General features: G+C 30.5%; 1 protein-coding gene across 1 annotated transcript in view; it reads right to left on the reverse strand.

The window, feature by feature from the left end:
* The window catches only part of ephx2 (epoxide hydrolase 2, cytoplasmic), a 37730-nt gene that overhangs the window by 4904 nt on the left and 11294 nt on the right, over window positions 1-21532 (reverse strand). The window contains exons 10-19 of the mRNA XM_073827643.1: window positions 19417-19451; window positions 19298-19324; window positions 13724-13809; window positions 13471-13582; window positions 12378-12452; window positions 8957-8993; window positions 8598-8700; window positions 7442-7511; window positions 6012-6092; window positions 4487-4545 (exon numbers count right to left, since the gene is read on the reverse strand). Of these exons, the coding sequence (XP_073683744.1) occupies window positions 4487-4545; window positions 6012-6092; window positions 7442-7511; window positions 8598-8700; window positions 8957-8993; window positions 12378-12452; window positions 13471-13582; window positions 13724-13809; window positions 19298-19324; window positions 19417-19451 (685 nt within the window). The remainder of the gene's footprint in view (window positions 1-4486; window positions 4546-6011; window positions 6093-7441; window positions 7512-8597; window positions 8701-8956; window positions 8994-12377; window positions 12453-13470; window positions 13583-13723; window positions 13810-19297; window positions 19325-19416; window positions 19452-21532) is intronic.

A 21532-nucleotide genomic window follows, 5' to 3' on the forward strand; every position in this document is an offset into this window, starting at 1 on the left:
CGATATGGACTAGTGTCTGTGAAAACTGAAATGCAAAAAGACCGTTTTAATATGAATCCGATATGTTCCGTTTGCCTAGCTGTATGTATGCATTGCGGAGACGAGCTTTTACTACACGCATACTGAAACACACGTGACGCTCCCGGTAATTTTTGGCATTTTCATCTCACATGAACAGATAAACTCAATCTCCCAAACTGCTGTTAGTGTCACTTTTACCGTTTCATTTGAGAAAACTAGCATCATATCATACTGTATGACACAGAAACTTCACGGCAACCTGTCAAAATAAAAGTACTGTGTAACATGTAATGGGCTGGGTAGGTGTTGACGTTAAAAAAAACAATCTAATAGGTAGAAAAAATAATTTCATTGTTAGTTAGTTAGTAAACACAAGTACATCTAATTGAACAATTTATTTTCATCAACAAATTATCATAGAACAGCTTTATGAGCTTTATGATCCATTCTCAAAGACTTTAAGTCATTATTTGGGTAGCACACATATTCTGAATGCCTTCAGCAGAATTCAAATTAGCCATTTTAATCTAGATTAATCTATATTAATTCCAAGATTTAATCTAGATTAATCTAGATTAAAAAAATTAATCTATGCCCACCCCTAATATATATATATATATATATATATATATATATATATATATATATATATATATATATAAAATCTCAATGTTTCTATAAAGGCTTTATTATCTATATGTAACATACACAAAAGAAAAAAATCAATTCATTCAATCAATGTATTCTTCTAGATTAATGATTAATGTTTTAGATTTAATCTGTGCTGCTGGAAACACAAAATACTGAAGCTGTATCTGAAACTCTGTTTAACAGCATAAAGCTGACCCTGAATGGAAAGAGCCGTTGTTGGTGTGAGAAACGCATCTGGAGAGTTTGGTTTCCATTTCTGACTTATCTGACAGCATCTGCTAACACTTTCAGGCCATCTTTCACACTTTAAAGGGCATGTAAAAAACATTTCAACCTTCAACCAACACTATGGGTCATTTTTAGTAAAGCTGTTTCACAGTAACCAAGTTCATTTTGCAATATGCACATGAATTGGGGCCGTGGACAGTTGTTCCTGGACACATTTAAAAACGGTGCTAAACTTCCTCTTCTGAAGAAGTTTCTTATTATATATGTCAAGAATTCAATATGCAACCTAATTTATCTCTTCCTTCTGCTTTATCAGATAGGACTTCTAGTTTTTTGGGGTTTGTATCTTTTAAACGACATTTAGGAGGGATTTTTTTCTCTATACTGTGGTTTGACCTTGAGGTGAGCAGGATCTTTCCGTCAGTGTCACGTTATTGTTATTTATGTGATTGGCTGGTTGACCGAGCTGATGGTGTTGTACAATCACCGGCCTGACCCCGTTCAATGATGGAAACCCTGGATCCAAGCAATCCTTCATTTAAAACTAAATGCCTACACCATTCCTGATGGTAAATGCTCTCCTCTGTAAGAAATGCCGAATGGAAACATGTGCTGCTGCTGCTCTAAAAGGCTTATAAATGACAATGAACAATAGTCTGTCACAAAATAATCTGTTGAGTTGACTGTTTTGACCCAAGCATCCTCAACTTGCTTTACACGATGAAATTTGCTGCTTATTGTATATTTAAAGATTTAACATGACATAAACATGTCTGGGTCATATTTGAATAAATAAATAAATAAATCTCAAATAAAATTGTATATTACATTTCTTGCATGAGGAAAATGAAGCCTATTTTATGATGATTTGTTTTGAGAAAATCATGTCACAACAGTGTTTTTAGTATTATTAATATGCTACTATAGTTTTTGTGAATATTTTTTATTAATATTTTACTATTTTCATTTTAAAAGTTTTAGTAATTTCGTTGAATGTTTGTGTCATTATTTAATATGTCTATATATATTTTATTAATTTTAATGAAAAAAAAGTAATGTAATTTGAAAGAAATTGTAATTAATTTCTGTTTTATTTTAGTACATTACGTTAAGTTAAATAAATAGAATAAATAGAAATCTTGCCTTGGCAACTATCTGAAATAATTGTTTTTGTTAATATTTTACTGTTTTCATTATAATTTATGTTTTAGTAATTTTGTTGAATGTTTTTGTCATTTTTAATATGTATATTTTTTATTAATTTTAATTAAATAAAAAATACATTTAATTTAATTTTAACAAAATTGTAATTAATTTCTGTTATATTTTAGTTATTTTAGTATATTACGTTAAACTAAATAAAAATCTTGTCTTGCCAACTAGCTGAAATAATACTTTTTTATTAATATTTTCATTTTCATTTTTTTGAATGTTTGTGTCATTTTTTTATATGTCTCTATATATATATATACATATACATATATATATATATATATATATATATATATATATATATATATAATTAATTTTAATTTTAATTAAATTGTAATTTTAAAGAAATTGTAATTAATATCTGTTTTATTTTACATATTTTAACACAAGAAGTTAAACTAAATAAAAAGGAGAAATCTTGCCTTGGCAACTAACTGAAATAATATATTTATTTAATATTTTTATTTTAATTAAAGTTTTAGTAATTTTGATGAATGTTTTTGTCATTTTTGTACTGTCACTTTATTTTCTGTATTCATTTCAATCAAATATTTTTTTTTTACTTTTTTATTTTAAAGAAATTGTTATTAATTCCTGTTTTATTTTACATATTTTAATACAAGAAGTTAAACAAAATAAAAATGAGAAATCTTGCCTTGGCAACTAACTGAAATAATATATTTATTTAATATTTTTATTTTAATTAAAGTTTTAGTAATTTTGATTAATGTTTTTGTCATTTTTGTACTGTCACTTTATTTTCTGTATTCATTTCAATCAAATATTTTTTTTTACTTTTTTATTTTAAAGAAATTGTTATTAATTCCTGTTTTATTTTACATATTTTAATACAAGAAGTTAAACAAAATAAAAATGAGAAATCTTGCCTTGGCAACTAACTGAAATAATATATTTATTTAATATTTTTATTTTAATTAAAGTTTTAGTAATTTTGATTAATGTTTTTGTCATTTTTGTATTGTGTCACTTTATTTTCTTTATTAATTTTAATCAAATAAAAAAAATATATATATACTTTTTATTTTAAAGAAATTTTAATTAATTTCTATTTTATTTTAGCTATTTTAATACTAAATCTTGCCTAGGCAACCAGCTGAAATAAAGTTTACAGGCTAAATTTTTAATGCAAAAATATTTCTTTAATTATATTTTGGGATGAAATAAACCCCAGATATAATATGCTTGAGAGTTTTCATGAGAATCTCCTGGTATAATATTATATATAATAATATAATATTATCATTATTAAATGTGACCCTGGACTTAAGGGTCAATTTTTGTTTTTTTTATTGAGAAATTGTACATCAGTTGTCCAAATTAAGTTCTTAGCAATGCATATTACTTTTCAAAAATTAGGTTTTGATGATTTATGGTAGAAAATTTACAAAATATCTTCATGGAACATGATCTTTACTTAATACCCCAATGATTATTGGCATAAAAGAAAAAATATTTTGACCCATTCAATGTATTTTTGGCTATTGCTACGAATATACCCACGCTGCTTAAGAGATTTGGTGGTCCAGAGTCACATATAATAATAATGTCTCCTGGTATTAAGTAATACGACTCAAAGTATTTACTGATATGAGTCTAGCTTTTGATCTGAGAGACAGGAAAAGAAATGATGGAAAGTAGAAGGATGCATTCAGAAAATATAATACTCAATGCATTGTAGGCTACATTTTATGCAATCTAAAAGCATCTAATCCAGCTAACCTAACCTGACATTGTATTAACCTATTTTATTCTATCAATTATTACACTCCCCATATAACAACAGTCCACTGAAGTACTAAAGGTCAGACAGTCCGTCAATTATTTTTTTCTCTACTTTCCTGCAAACCAAGTATTCCTGATACCTTGCTGACATTTAAACAGCACCATGTAAATTTAGAGCCATTCAGACATGTAACTTGTCGCTATATGAGTTTTTGATTAAGTTTAATGTCAGTATATCTGTAATGAATCATTTTTGCTATGCAGTACAAGTTGATGTCCTCATCATGGACAAAATAAAGTATTTTATAAAGTCGCAAATCATATACGGTTCTCACAGTATCACAATTAGCGGTGAATATATAATAATTGTACTATTTTGGTTTAACGTTGTGATATTTTTAAGATGTGATATTTTAAAAATAAATGTTTAATAAAGTCATATTTTTCTTTCTTAAAATAAATTGCAAATTTTTTTTCACTCATAAACAATTCATATTGTTTCCCTGTGCTCTTAATATCATTTTCCACCATGTTAGTCTTTTGTAAAAACCAACAAAAGCCATTTCTTCAATGGAATCTTTTTTTTGGTGGGAAAATGGTTGCACAAACATCGTTTTCCAGTGAATCTTACCTCTCCATCTGAGTCCAGTGTCCACACTCCTCAATGTGGCCTCTGGTGAGGTTGGGGATCTTTAAACAGAAACATACAAATCATCAGGTTGGATTACATGAAAAAAGCTACTGTATGACATTACACATGCAATCTTATATTGTATTATATAAAGTATTGAAATAACTGTAATTTACATCTATGTAAATCTCGCAATTGAAACTCACCATAGACACTATTCATTTGTGAGAAAACATATTCCGACCACGGAATAAAACAAAAAAATGATTGCAACTTTATATCTCACAACTCTGAAATTCAAAAAAAATTAATTTTCAGATTGGCTTTTTTCTCTCAGAATTTAAAGTTTGAGCTTATATCTCGCAATTCTAAGAAAAGAGTCACAATTTCAGAGTCACAACATCAATTCTGACTTTTATTGCTCACAGTAGTGAATTTATATCTTCCAATTCTCACTTTTTTTCAGAATTGTGAGTTCATATTTCTGAGAAAAAAATATCTTGCAATTTAGAGATTTTCACAGAATATATAAACTCTGACTTATTTCCTTACAATTCCAAGTTTATATCATGTTTATATCATTCTGACCATTTTTTTTTATCAGAACTGAGAAACAGAAACATACAAAGATTTCAACATGGCAAAAACATGTCTAGGTCCATGTCTTTCAACCGAATCAAAAAGGTATATGCGTAAAGTATAAATAAATAAACTAATAAATAAATACTAAAACAAAATTTTATTTAAAATGTTGTTTCTTACATGAGAAAAAAAACGTCTATTTTTGGTTCATGATTTGTTTTGTGAAAATAATGTCACAACAGTGTTTTAGCATCATCAGGATAATATTATCGTTTTTGTTAATATTTTTATTTTAATTAAAGCTTTAGTAAGTTTGCTGAAAGTTTAGTTAGGTCTATATATTATTATTATTATAATAAAAAATATTATTATTAAAAATATTTACATTTAATTTAATTTGAAAGAAATTTTAATTTCTGTTTTATTTTAGTTATTTTAGTGCATCAAGTTAACTACATAAAAATGAAACATGCAGAATTCAGAAATGCAAGATAAAAACTCAAAATTCTGCTCATCACATTTATATCATTCACAACTGAGAAACAAAGATAACTGCAACTTTTTTTATCTCACTATTCTGACTTTTTTACTCACAATTACAAGTTTATATTTCACAATACTAACTCTTCTATTTACAATTGTGAGATAAAAAATCAGAATGGTGAGACGTAAACTTGGAATTATACAAAAAGTTCATATCTCACAATTCTGACTTTTCTGAAAAATTCTTGTGAGAGAAAAAAATTATACAAACTCAGAATTCCATGAATTTGAGGATAAAAGGTTGCTTTTTATTTTTTATTCCATGCTGTCAATAAGCTTCCATAAACCTGTGAGTCTGAGGATGTGAATAACTCCAAGTCCTAATTATGGTAATTAAAACATAATTTGAATCTGAATGCAGCATTAACATAAAAGAAGAAGAATAAAGTTGCTGTCTCACCAGGTTCTCCATGCCTGTGGCAAAGGCTGGCAGAAGAACAGGGTCCTTTCCTGCGGTCACCATTAAAGCTGGCATCATGATCTGTGAAGACAGAAGCACTTTAATTAATGTACTTTCAACTCACAAAATCAGATTTGACAATCTTAAAGGATTTCTCCACTTCCAGAATAAACATTTCCTGTTAATTTCCTCACCCCTATTTTATCTAATATGTTAATGCCTTGTTTTGCTCAAAAAACTTCATTTCTTTGCGACTGAAGCAAGAAAGACATTAATATCTTGGATGACATAGGGGTGAGTAAATTATCAGGAAATTTTTATTCTGGAAGTGGAGTAAACCTTTAAGGAACTTACTTAACCCTTGTGCGACCTTATTGTTTTTTGTTATAGGTGTGTCTGTGTTAATGCTAAATGCATCAATTTCGGCTCAGGTGTTTATTTTTATTGAAATTTTAATATTTCACCCTCATTTCCTTCAAAAAAAATCAATTTTACCCTCCATACAAAAAATACTCACACTCAGGACCTTAACGACAAAAATGTCCACATTGAAACCCATTAAAACTGCAAAAAAATGTTTTAACCCAGGGCCATTTGATTATAAAATCATGCAATATTTGCTAACAGGCATTCATTCTATCAGCAAGGCTTCAGATTTGACATTTTTCCACGTATTACTAGATTGTGCCATTTTTTCCAAATTTGGCATATACATTTAAAAAAAAAACACTACATAAAAATATTAATGCCTCAAATTTAATGTTGTTGTTCTTCACTCACACACCCAAGAATCTAATAAGCAAAGAAAAAAATCTGCTTAGCATTTAGTATATGGAAATTAACTACTATTTTTCATAAAAACACCTGTGGCATTATGCAAACAAACCAGCATTTAAAGGGTTACAATTCTGAAAATGAATGAATGTTTGGTATCTATGGATAGAACAGATACCGGTTAAAAAATCCACATCAGTGAAAGTGGAAAAAAATATTAATAAATCATATTTTTATGACAGTTTTTGGACATGGACATTTTTGTCCATTTTGCACCTATGTGTAACTTTTTTTTTACACTCAAGGGTTAAAAAAAATGCATAAATTTCATAAGATTCAACAATGTCACAGTGCTACTTTAATATCAAGTTTGATTGCATTAAAGCATGAAACAACATTTAAATTTTGAATTTTGAATATTTAAAAAAAAAGCAACTGATTTTAAAGAACCAGCTGTTGTTTCCCCTTCCTAATAAAGACACATTTATGTGTGATGCAGCCCAAACTGAAACACTTCAGCTCGTCATAGAGAAGCGGATGCTGGGGCAAAGGAAACAGACGCCATCTGCTCAGCTCAGGATGCATGGAATAAGCGGCACTGGGGTATTTCTGAAAGTGATGGTGTCAGAGAGCAGGAGTGCAGTGAGGACACTTGCCTTGCCCCTTGGCCTGGAACACATCCAACGCCAGTTCCTCTCCCCATTACGGTACCAGTTCAGAGGACCCCTGAGACAAAACCAGAGCCTCAGTGACAACATGTCATCTATGTCACATGCATGAGTGTGCATTCATTATCAGTGGCTCACGTTAAAAGGCTTAGTTCACAAACAATCGGTCATTTCAAACCAATATGGTTACCTTTATTCTGTGGAAGAATACACTGCAAAGTGCTTTTCTTACTTGGATTTTCTGTCTTATTTCTAGGCAAAATATCTGAAAATTCTTAAATCAAGAAGGATTTTCAGGACAAGTAAAAATGATTAAAAACAAGTCAAAAATAAGTGAGTTTTTGCTTGAAACAAGCAAAACAATCTGCCAGTGGGGTAAGAAAAATAATCTCGTTTTCTGTTTGAAATATGATTTTATTGCTTACCCCATTGGCAGATTATTTTGCTTGTTCTAACCAAAAACTCACTTAATTTTGACGACTTCTTTTTTTTTCTGAAAACAAGAAAATAATTTTTACTTTAAAAATTATTTTGATATTTTAGCTGGAAACAAGACAAAAAATCTAAGTAAAAAAAGCATTTTTTTGCAGTGTATACCGCAAAAATAGTCCTAGCTTATACAGTGCTGCTTGAAAGTTTGTGAACCCTTTAGAATTTTCTATATTTCTGCATATACATCACCGGTTTTTCAGATATAAGTCCTGAAAGTAGACAAAGAAAACCTAGTCAAACAAGTGAGAGAAAAATATTTTCTTTGTCATTTATTTATTGAGAAAAAATAAACCACTGTTACATATCTGCATTGCACAAGTATGTGAATCTCTAGGATTAGCAGTTAATTTAAAGGTTAAATTAGAGTTGTAGAGTTGAAATTTTCTTTCACTTGTTTGATTGAGTTCTCTCTGTCTACTTTCAGGACTTATATGAAAATCTGATGATGTTTTGGGTCATATTTATGCAGAAATATAGAAAATTCTAAAGGGTTTAAGCAGCTCTGTATAAATTAAAAAGCTATGCTTGTATAAAAATCTCATCTGCACTTCCACACATTTAGTTACATGCACATATGCATAAAAACAAATCACATTTTGCATATGAACACACATATTATGATATACATTTTGGACCCATTTGCTTAGTGTACCTGAAGCCGCTTTTGGTGAACTGCCGAACATAGTACTGCAACGCAGACTCGCTCAGAATAGCACTGCGGGGCGGATCATCGGGTGACCCCACAAACAATCCACCTGATCATCAAAAGAGCAGACAAGGAAAACAAAACGTTAAGGCCAGTGCAGTCGTGCAGCCTTACGAGGCTCAGTGCACGAAGTTTGTACCGTTCTTCTCGAGTGCGACTCAAATCAAACATGCATTCATTACTCAATACAAAAACACTGAACTAAATCAGAAGCTGACTGCATAACAACGAAGCTAATGATGCTGACAATCATTCTCCATTGTTCATCAAATAATTAAAATGCATAGTTTGATGTACTTTCTTACCTCTCTGGCAGACTCCAGCGGTGCTAGGAAATGATTTCTGCAGAGTATAGATGAAATATTTTAGGATGTTGCCAGTGTTATTTTAGAATATACTATTGTAGTATTTATTTAAAAAAAAAAAAAAAATTGTTGTCATTTTTATATATTTTTAATTAAATTATATTTATGCTTTTTATATTAAATACTTCTTTTTTAATTTCAGGGTTAGTTTTAGTTTTACAACTTCAACTTAAAAATGAAATAGAAATGTTGCCTAATGGTGACTGAAATAAAACAAACCAAAAAAAAAAAAAAATCTAAATATTAGTAAATACTATGTTTAGTTTTTAATTTATTAATATTGTATAATATTTTGAATTAGCTTATATTTTTATATTTTCAGATTTTATTAAATTTTTAGTCGTTTTAAAAAAAAAATTAAGTTTAAATAATGTTGTGTACTTTCATATTTTTTTAAATATTTAAGTTTATCTTTAATACATTTTTATTTTAGTTTTAGTAGCACTGCAACACATTTTTTTATAGAAATATTGCCTTGGCAACTAACTGAAATAAAAGAAAAATCTAAAAATTAAAGCAAAATTAAAATATTAATAAATACTATCATTTTATTATATTAGTAGTTGTTAATATTATTTCATATTTTGAATTAGCTTTTATTTTTATATTTTCGGTTTTTATTTTAATTTTAGTATTTTAATTTAAGCTTTTGTAATGTTATGTACTTTTATATTTTTTTTTAACATTTCTGTTTATGTTTAATTAATTTTTATTTCAGTTTTAGTAGTTTTAGTAGTTTTAGTACTGCAACTTAAAAATGAAACAGAAATATTGCCTTGTCAATTAACTAAAATAAAAATTAAAAAGATAAAAGCACATTCAAAATATTAATAAATACTATAACTTTATCATATTATTATTTATGAATATTATTTATATATTTTGAATTAGCTTTTATTTTTATATTTTTGGTTTTTATTTTAATTTTAGTATTTTAATTCAAGTTTTAGTAATGCTATGTACTTTAATATTTATGTTTATGTTTATCTTTATTTAATTTTTTTTTTTTTTCATTTTAGTAGTTCTAGTGCTGCAACTTAAAATGATTTACTGTCTTGGCAAATTACTAAAAATAAAAAATATAAAAATTAAATAAAATTTAGAATATTAATAAATGCCACCATTTTATCACGTTATTATTTATTAATGTTATTTAATATTCTGAATTAGCTTTTATTTTTTAAATATTTTCATTTTAGTAATTTTAATTTTACACACAATTTTAATTTCTTGGCAACTTACTAAAAATAAAAAATATAAAAAATATAAAAATAAAACCAAATTTAGAATATGAATAAATGCTACCATTTTATCACATTACTATTTATTAATATTTAATATTATGAATTAGCTTTTATTTTTAAATATTATTTAATTATTTATATTTTAGTAATTTTAGTATTTTGATTTAATTTTATGTATTTCTATATTTTTTAACATATCTGTTTATCTTAAATTCATTTTAGTTTTAGTAGTAAGTTTTAAAAAAAAATAACCAAAATTAAAACTTACTAAAAATATAAAAATAAAAACAAATTCAAAATATTAATAAATACTATCATTGTATCATATTAGTATTTATAATATTAGCATGAATTAATATCATTTAATATTTTGAATTAGCTTTTATTTTATTTTTATTTATTTTCATCTAATTTTTCAGCTTTATTCATTGTGTTTTTAGAGTATTTTAGCACATTACTATATGATTTCTATGGTGTTTCTCTATGGTAGTCTAGTTATCTTCTTTTGTATTATTACACGGCTCTTTGGAATGCTTGATTCTGATTGGTCAGTTGAGACATTTGCAGGTTCGTTCTTTTCAAATAATCACCGCTCCAAAGTAATAACGCATAGCCGGTACTACTTGTATGTTTAAAATCCCTCCGTGCCAACAAAGATTACCGTTTGGCGCCATCTTGTGACAAACACTGGACAACCACAATTAACAATGGAAAATTTCGACATTAATCTATTTAAATTGTCTTACTAACGTACATAGTTTGAATGTTAGTCACGTGGTACTATATCGTTTCGCGGAAGGATAAAAATGTTAATTTAAAACAAATATGCCAATAAAAGGTTTCAAATTCATATTCATGTCCAGTTTTTTTCCTTATGTGGCAAGTAGCCGTGTAATAAGCGGGATAATGTACAGGCAGCCTGTAGTTATCGCGAAATAAGCCCCTTCAGTGTGATACAAGACCCTCCGCTTCGAGTCGGGTCCTGATCACACTGTCGGGGCTTATTTCTGCGATAACTACCGGCTGCCTGTATATTATCCCTTACATAAGAGCCTACAAGTCCTTTCCTTTGTAAAAGGTGCTGCTTCATAGTAAGGATGTGAATTACACCTTTAAAAATGTGCAGCTGGTTGAGAATTTCTGTGCTGTTACTTTTCTAAGCGATCAGACTTATTTTAATTTTCACCTGGCGGACCATAAAATGGACTAAAAAAAATGCCAGAATTACATATGACAAGACCAGAATATCACAGAGACTAATGAACCACATACATAACAACACCCTAGAAACCATCAAAACCATTGAAATTAAACATGAAGGATATTCACAGGTTTCCTTCAAATGAATGTTGAACAAACAGCACTGATACGTGTGAATGCATTAAGTCACTTGTGTCCCCCTCCTCGGTGGTGATTTCCTGGTTTTATGGGTGGGACGTGGTGCAACAGAAGGGGATTGTTGTCTAGAGATCCCCGTCTGCCCCGACACCACGGCCCACGCACTCATTAAGATGCAGCGTGTGGCTACCTGAAGCTGAGCGATGGCCGGCCTGCCGTTTGTGATTCATTAGTCCAGGATCAGAGTCCCGGATGGGAGCCCTTTAAGTGGCCCTCATTATGATGCCGGGTCATTCAGCACCAACCGCACGCCTCGCCTCTTTGATCTCCATCAGTGCTGGCTTTTTGATGCCGGCGATAAGCATTGTAAACATCTAACAGATAACCGTGCCACTTCAAACGAAGGGAGAATTTTACTCACGCACAGTCAAGATGTTTGCGAGTGCAACATGAATTATAATTTTTTGAATTACTTTTTAAAAAAACATGCATGATTATGATCTTGAGGAAATCTGGGTCATCTATTAACTTCATCAATACTCACAAGTAGGGATGCACTGAAATGAAAATACTAAATGAAACACTGGGACGAAGTGTTAGAAAACATGAAACATAGTGTAAATGTTTTCTATACCAAAACACTTCTATGGTGTTTTTCCTATTCTGAGCCTGACAGACATGGTCAATATGAAATGCCACTGTATGAAGAGCTGTTTCTTTCTCAGCTTTGCATTTAACTCTCATTAAAATTGATTTAATACATGTAAAATTAAACTTACAGTGTCACTACTTGCAATAAACATCAGTTTGAATGTTCGCTCAAGGTTTTTCTCTAGTTCAGCCTCTGCGACTCCCTGAAACAACAGATAAAAATAGCACAAATAAATATAAAATTTCCAATAATATAATATAATATATATGATACCAGTCAAAAGTGTTTGAACAGAAAGTGTTTCATGTTTTTTAAAGAAGTCTCTTCTGCTCACCAAGCCTGCATTTATTTGATCAAAATTATAGCAAAAACAGTAAAAAAAGGTTATATTTTTCCCATTCCTGTTTTCTATTTGAATATATTTCAAATGTAATTTATCCCTGTGATTTCAAAACCGAATTTTCTTCATTATTAATCCAGTCACATGATCCTTCAGAAATCATTCTAATATTCTGATTTGCTTCTCAAAAAAACATTATTATTATGCTGAAAACAGCTGAGCAAATTTTTTTTGGCAGGTTTCTTTGATGAATAAAAAGTTCAGAAGAACAGCATTTATCTGAAATAGAAATCTTTTGTAACATTATAAATGTCTTTATTATCACTTTTGATCAATTTAAAGCATCCTTGCTAAATTAAAGTATTCATTTCTATAATTTATTTCTGTATACTGACTCCAAGCTTTTGATAGTATAGTGTATAATGTTACAAAAGCTTTTGATTTCAGATAAATGCTGATCTTTAGATCTTTCTATTCATCACAGAAACCTGAAAAAATGTTCTCAGCTGTTTTAAATATTGATAATAATAAATGTTTCTTGAACAGCAAATCAGCATATTAGAATACGACACTGAAGACTGGAGTAATGATGCTGAAAATTTAGTTTTGATCACAGGAATAAATTACATTTTAAAATATATTCAAATAAAAAACCGTTATTTTAAATAGTAAAAATATTTCACAAAATTACTGATTTTGCTGTATTTTAGAACAAATAAATGCAGCCTTGTTGAGCAGAAGAGAATTCTTTAAAAAACATTAACAATGTTACTGTTCAAACACTTTTGATTGGTAATGTGTAAATATATATATATAAAAAAAGTTAAACATAAAATATAAATAAATAACTGGATAAAACTCAGCATTGATAATCACTCACAGGCTTCTGGAAATAGATCTGATAATCAAAGATCGGTATGGCCTTGAGTTTCTCCATTGGATTTGTTTTCGGATCCACAGGAAAAAGGGGAGTGTTGAGAGACGCCACGGCCCTGCATGTCAAAACAGAAGATCAGCATGGAAAGAAAAAGTGTTTCTCTGCACTGTGCAAAATATGATGACATCTAAATAAACCAACACTCATGACACTCTTAAATCATTTCGCTACTGATTCTCTCAATGAAATACAATACCTCACTCTCTCAGGATGGAACTGGGCCATGTTCCACACCAGAGCACCGCCCCAATCATGGCCCATCAGAGTCACCTGAGGGATGCCCTGCGGAGCAGACAGACAAAAATATAAACTCATCTATGCAATAATGATCACACTACAACTGGGTGCATTTCATGGGAATTTCAAGGAATTTCATGTCATGGGAAATCATATTACAGTCTAAAATCAAAGACTCTGCAATTATTATACAATTTTAAAATTCTTACTTTCATCATTATTTTAAATTAAGCTCTTATTTTCAATTATTTTTCCTTCCAGATTCAAAATACTGAAAGCAATAAACAAACAAACCAAGGTCCAAAACTAGCTGAACTGGCTGAATTTCAAAAGAAAATTTAATGACAAGAGAAATCATATTTCAGTCTAAAATAAAAATAAAAAACTATGCGATTATTATACTATTTTAAAATTATTTAGGATTATTATTACTTTCATCATTATTTTAAATTAAGGTCTTTTTTCAATTATTTTTCCTTCCAGATTCAAATTGCCGAAGGCAATATACAAACAAACCAAGGTCCAAAACTACCCCTGGCTGCAAATTGAATGACATAAGAAATCATATTTCAGTCCAAAATCAAAAGAAAACGAAGAAAAAGTCAAATATATGTGATGCGATTTAGGAAAACCCAACACATGGTGAAATTTGACCCTTTTAAGTTTCCATGCCATATGAACGCTAGGTTTAAGCCCTTTCCAAAACCTTGAATGTAACAAAAGTTATGGCCATCTTAAATTGGCTGATAGCTATGATTTTCAGGAATAGAATTTTGAGAAAAACGGGTTTAAAGTGAGACGGTTTTTACTTTCACTTCACAGGTTTAATAAGAGCCGTCTGTCAAGTCCAGAGTGCTATACTGCATCATTACACAAACAGACTAACATCTGTTTTCCACTGTTTATCATGAGCATAGTCTCTGAACTTTTGATCACCCCTTGTATGTTTAGATAGCATGAATCGAGTACCTTGTAGATTACATTTAGAAAAGCAAACACAGTGCAACTGTTTACGCACCCTTTCATATAACTGTTGCTCTTAACATAAGAGAAAGCACAGGCTCTTCTGCTTGCTGAAATAAATTTCTATTTTTCTGCACTAAACAATTGAGTTTTGCCAAGATTTTTTCAGAGATGATAGACAAGATGTTAGATAATAATAATTGAATGAAAAACCTTTTTGACAAAAAAAATTGACATTTAACCTGTTTTTCGAATTTCCTGAAAATGTCTGAGTACTACATCCGACAGGTTTTCCCAGATTGATTCACATACATAAACTACTGTTTTCAATTAAGTATTCATGTATAAATATACATGAATAAAACTGTTGGGGGAAAGAAAGAAAGAAAGAAAGAAAGAAAGAAAGAAAGAAAGAAAGAAAGAAAGAAAGAAAGAAAGAAAGAAAGAAAGAAAGAAAGAAAGAAAGAACTAGATTAAGTAAATAAAAACTTAAATTAATAATTCACATCATCAAGTCAAGACAGTCTTACAGTCTTGAAGAAAGTGTACCAGCCCAGTTTCTGTTTGTCTCTCTCCTTTACAGAGTCAAAAATCACAGCTCACTTCCCCTTGCACAATGATCTGTGTTTCTCTCTACCTTATTTACACGATTAGACCACCAACTGTAGTAGGTAATTAGGATAATGACCTTTTTCACAGCAAAATGATAGCCAGATGCTCACCCTGTTATACTGTCTGATGGGAAATATAAACTCAACATCACACACTACTCACATCAGATTCTCATGCCTTACACGTCACATTGTCAAATTCGTAAAGGGGTCATCGGATGCCTATTTTCCACAAGTTCATTTGATTCTTTAGGGTCTTAATGAAAAGTCTCCAATTTACTTTGGTAAAAAATTCTCAATAGTAGTGTAAAAAAAATCTGTTTACCTTGCCAAAATCAGCTCTGCAAAACATCAACTCATTTTAGGCATGGGCTCTTTAAATGCAAATGAGCTCTGCTCGCCCCGCCCCTCTCTGCTGAGGGATTAGGAGCTTAATGCGGTTTAGTTGAAACTTGCCAACAAGCACATTATAACGTTGTCCTCTGCCTCTTAAGTGGCTCAGATATCGGGAATAAATGTCGACTGCTATGTTCATTATTACATCCAACAACAGAACACCTCAATCGCTCAATAAGAGTCTTCCTTTGCACCTGTGTCACACAATGGCGATCATATTCGGTGTGTTTCAGTTCGGTGAGGGCGGGTCTAAGGTAAGGCGCTCATGTCAATCAACTGTGTTTCATCACACCGACAAGAAGCTGAGAATGACCTGATTTTAAAAAGGGGATATTACTTTTAAAGATTAAAAAAAATACCACTGGGTGGATTTTTATCATTGTAGGGTGGTTGTGTACACAAACTGCCAAAACACATTAATGTTCAAACAACATGGAAAAGTTAGTTTTGCATCCGATGACGCCTTTAATTCTGATTTGTTTGCAAACTTTGCAAGGCATTTTTATTTTGTTCTGCATGGCTAAGAAGTGCAATATATGACCAAAAAAAGCTTTGTGCTTTTCCACACTAAACCAGTGCTATTTTAGTATTATTTATATAATATGAAACTATTTTAAATGAGCTTTTTAACTTGTTAGTTTTTATCATTAGTTTTATGTGCTTTTGCATTTTTTTTTAGGTTTTAATTTTATTTCAGTAAGTTTATTTTTTATAGTTAATTAATTATTAGTTACCGATTTTCATTGAAGTGTTTTACCTTATATTTATATTTTCAGCTTTATTACATTTATATTAAAAAAATTTGAATGGCTTGAGTCATTTAGGATAATAACCAGAGGTGCACAGAAGTGATCCGCATGTCCGCATGCACGACCAAATTAAGAACTGTAACGAACTGTGACGAACTGTAAAACTGCATAAGATTTCAAAGCACAATGCAAAAACGTGACATTTCATTCACTGACGCTCTTCACTGAAGGCTTTTTAATCGGTAGCATTTATACTGAAGGTTGTCCGCGGTCAAGCACCGTTCGCATTATGTACTTGTCGGCAAAATAAAAGCTTGCTAATTTAGGTTTGAAAAAAGTAAATATTATCACTTTTTCAAGTTTACATAAAGGTACTCTTATGAGAACCAGGCTAAAATCCTATGTGCACCTCTGATAATATCCATGCAATAGGCAATGAGTAAATCATTTCTACATGACCCTTATTTTGTGCACTGTGGCATTATCCAAAAAAAAAGAAACCTTGTTACGTGTACTGTGTCACAGTGCTTACATATTGTTGCTCTTTTGTCTGCTTCTATTGTCCTCATTTGTAAGTTGCTTTGAATAAGCAAGCGTAAGCTAAATGATTAAATGTAAGCGTAATATAAATGTGGAAAATAAACATTATGGAATAGAAAGAATAGAAAGCAAAGACAATAATCTAGCGTACAATTGTATGTTGTAGCATTATGATTACCATTACAGCCAACTTCTATTGTTAGAAGGGGGCATTCACATACTACATCTGTAGTGCACTTCAAGGTTTGTCAACTGCATTCAGTAATACAGTTCTTTCTTAATCATAATAAAGTTTCAAAGAGCGCTTCAAAGAGCTGTGCAATCTACCATAACAAAAGTAGACAAAAAGGCATTGGCCAAGCATACTGCATGACCAACAATTTCATTTCTTTCCAAACAAGCAATTTGAGCAGCTGCACAAAAGCTGAATAGAGCCACCTGTGCTGCCAAAATACTCTAATAATAGTTAACCTAACATGTAGCATAACCTTTCACAATCAGCATAAAGCATCATCTTTTGAAAGTCCATGGCCAGCACCTCAAGACAAATGGTACCAAACACACTTTGATGAATGTACTTCATGAGGCCTACAGGACGAAATCTCACTACATGCTGGTCGTATATGTGACCCTGGACCACAAAACCAGTCGTAAGTGTAAATTTGTCGAAATTGAGATTCTTACGTCATCTGAAAGCTGAGTAAATAAGCTTTCCATTGATATATTGTTTGTTAAAATAGGACAATGTTTGTCTGAGATACAACTATTTGAAAACCTGGAATCTGAGGGTGCAAAAAAATCTAAATATTGAGAAAATCGCCTTAAAAGTTGTCCAAATGAAGTTCTTAGCAATGCATATGACTAATCAAAAATCAAGTTTTTATATATTTATGGTAGAAAATGTACAAAATATCTTCATGGAACATGATCTTTACTTAATATGCTAATGATTTTTGGCATAAAATAAAAATCGATAATATTGACCCCTACAATGTATTTTTGGCTATTGCTACAAATATACCTGTGCTACTTAAGACTGGTTTTGTGGTCCAGGGTCACATATAGTCAAGACTGGTCACATTCAGATAATCCACAGCAAAGCCAGCTCATGTTTGTTTGGTTGTTTTCTCTGGAAGACCAACAAATGTATTTATTTTGGGACAAATGCACTTGTGTTTTATTCCACTAACCAAATGCAAATGACGTGTTATCTGCACTGCAGAATCTGCTGGTCTAACTGTGGACTAACTAAATATGGTTTAACAAACATTCAAAAACAGTCCCTCATCCGTTTGAGGTCTCAACCTCTCAGTTCGGTGATGCTGTTAAAACTCAGAGGCTGTGCAACACTACCCTAACACATATGCATTCACACATGCACCCAAGCAGAAGTACTTTTGTGAATCACAACACAGAAAGCATTTTTATCATGCAATAATTTGGCCAGTTAAGTAGTATGTCCTGATAGTCTGAAAAAAGAGCATTGTATTTATATGAAATGCCTTGAAAAAGGGGAACTGCGTTTAGCTTCCGTAACGGGTGTCAGTTTAACCTACAATACTATTTTGAGATGTGCAAAAGAGCAGAGAGATCATTTGTATGATAATGAATGACACTGGACATGTGTGAAAAATATCTCTACATTCAGACAAGACTATACCTGATTACTACAATAGTCTACGTTAAATTATTCTGGTCACATTTTAGGGTCCAATTATTACTATTCACTAACTATTAACTATGACTTTTACCTCAATATACTCCTAATTACTGCTTATTAATACTTAGTGGTTGTTAAGTTTAAGAATTGGGTAGGATTAAAGATTCAGAATAAGTCTTGCAGTCTTACAGAATAAGACATTAAAATGCTTTTAGGTAATAATAAATAGCCAATATCTCAGTAATATTCATGCTAATAATCAACTAGTTAAAATTGAGAATTGGACACTAAAGCGTTACCAACAGTCTTATTAACCCACCAAAGTATTTAAAGTTAGGAGGGTACATAAAAAGCATGCATTTTAAGGTTAGACTTTAAATCCACTAATGTATTGTATATAAATGTGACCCTGGACCACAAAGCCAGTCATAAGGGTCAGTTTTTTTAAATTAAGATTTATATGTCTGGTTGTCGAGTCCCAACTCTAATTATATGTCTAACAAGACAGAGGCTAAAATATCAGTCTCGCATCTAACGTTTTTCAATATTATATAATATCATAAAACAGTAATACTATAATTATATGCATGTGTCAAAGTAAAAACTGCACATACCATTTTATCCAAAAATGTCACCAGATCCTAAAAAAATCAAGAATGAGAGACAAAATTATCCATTTTGTGCAACCTAACATCAGTTTTGCTATAAATGTACATAGACTGGTTTTACTTACCAGCATGAGTTGTTCTTGAGAATACTCCTCAATGTCTGCAAAGAAAGATGTGAATAAAACAGAGCTTATTCTATGTGCTGTTTCTTTTCATGTAGCAATTATAACAAGATTGTTCGGTAACACTTTACAATAAGGTTCATTAGTTAAACATTAGTTAATGTATTAACTAACATGAACTAACCATGAGCAATAAATTTGTTAATGTATTTACTAATCTTTATTAACGTTAGTTAACGGAAATACAGTTGTTCATTGTTTGTTCATGTTAGTTCACACTGCATTAACTAATGTTAACAAAATTTTAATAATGTATTAGTAAATGTTGAAATTAACATTAACAAAGATTAATAAATGCTGTATAAGTCCAGTTCATTATTAGTTCATGTTAACTAATATGGTTAACTAATGTTAACTAATGAACCTTATTGTAAAGTGTTACCGATTTTTCTAATTCTATACAGATATCAATGCACATATCAAAATAACAACAGTCAAATGTGTTTGAAAATGTATTCAAAACATATAATTTAACTTACAATTTATAACTTAGAAGTAAAAAAAGTTCAAATAATCCATATATTGTCGTTAATAACTTCCCTGGTGAAAAATAAATGTACTAAAATGTATTTAAAATACATTTATTTCATGCTAAGAATACTAGAAAAACATTTGCTTTATAAAAATACCCACCAATTGTACTTTTAGCATACTAAAACTGGTATATTTAAAGTCTGCTAAATTGGAACAAGTAATGTACTTAATGCACTTTAATTGTGCAGAAGTAGTGCTAAAGTTCAACTAAAGATAGACTTTGATTGTGCTTACGTGGAACTATTGCAAGTATACTTTAGGTACACTTTAAATAGCATGCATTTAAACACCGATATTATTTAAAGATCATACAATCCTCATCAATATTATTATTAAAACATGTTTTAGGCTTAATATTAAAAAGTAGTACTTTAAATAATGTTTTATTACAAAATTTATTTCACTAAGTCTCAAGCGATATGTCAGTAAATGTCATAATAGACTTGAACTTTGCTTTGTACAAAATAAATGCATTTTAAATCTATCACTTTTTTACTAGGGCTTTCTTCACAAATCTGTGAGTCTGTTCTCTGGATGCAGTAAAGTGTGATGTAGCAGAAAACATCTGACTTATGTTTGCATTTTGTTCTGTCACTGGTCATGATTTTAACCTTGAAATCAAGATTAGGCTTACAATAATGAATAATGCCTTAAACAAATAGTTGTAATCTGGCTCAGAGGAAGACAGAAGTCATGTCTTTGTGGCTGTTTTCTGCTGATTAACAGATAATACAAGAATTATTTCAATAGCCACTTTATAAAAGCTACAAATACATGATATTTTGGGAGAAATCATGAAATGCTAGAAGAAAACAGGCACTAATTTTGAAGTCAGCACTCCGATATTTAAAAGAAACAAGTAGTGGCTTTCATTCATGCAGCAAATGTGGTTTAATAATTACAATAAACCGTATTTGTAATCCTTAATTAACAGCTTTATATATTCCTGCATAAGGACTTTTAATAAAACGCTTAATTAAAAAATGGTCCTTATATTTGTATTGCATTGTAATCATTTTATAAGCAGTAAGGCCTTGAGCTCATGCTATATTGAAAATATATTCAAAACACAGCACAGCCTCTTGTGCCTTATTGTTCAAAACATGCACTGTCACTTCACACGCAGTTCTTTATGTAAACTTCAAATCCCATCACAGAAGTGACCTGACGCACATGCTAAAGAGCAGTGCTTCATTTTCATTCTCAGCATGATGCTGCGGTGATCACAGGGGAACTGGAGAGCTAGAATCCCTTCGGGCATTTATTTCAGTTACCTGGAAACTCATGCTGCTTTTAAAGCCAAAGCATGACATTTGAGCAAGTAGCGCACACACACACGCTTAAAACAAACTCTCAGCAGCAGTTTTTAGGATCTCTCACTTATGCATTTACTTTGGAATAATGCAATTGCAAACAACGTCAAAGTAGGGCTAGGCGATATGGCAAAAATGTAATCTCGATATTTTTTTCCCATATTGAACGATGACGATATATATTTCGATATAAGCTGTTGATGTTGCCAGCT

The sequence above is a fragment of the Garra rufa genome, chromosome 21, assembly GCF_049309525.1.
Source record: "Garra rufa chromosome 21, GarRuf1.0, whole genome shotgun sequence".
In the NCBI taxonomy this organism is placed as follows: domain Eukaryota; kingdom Metazoa; phylum Chordata; class Actinopteri; order Cypriniformes; family Cyprinidae; genus Garra; species Garra rufa.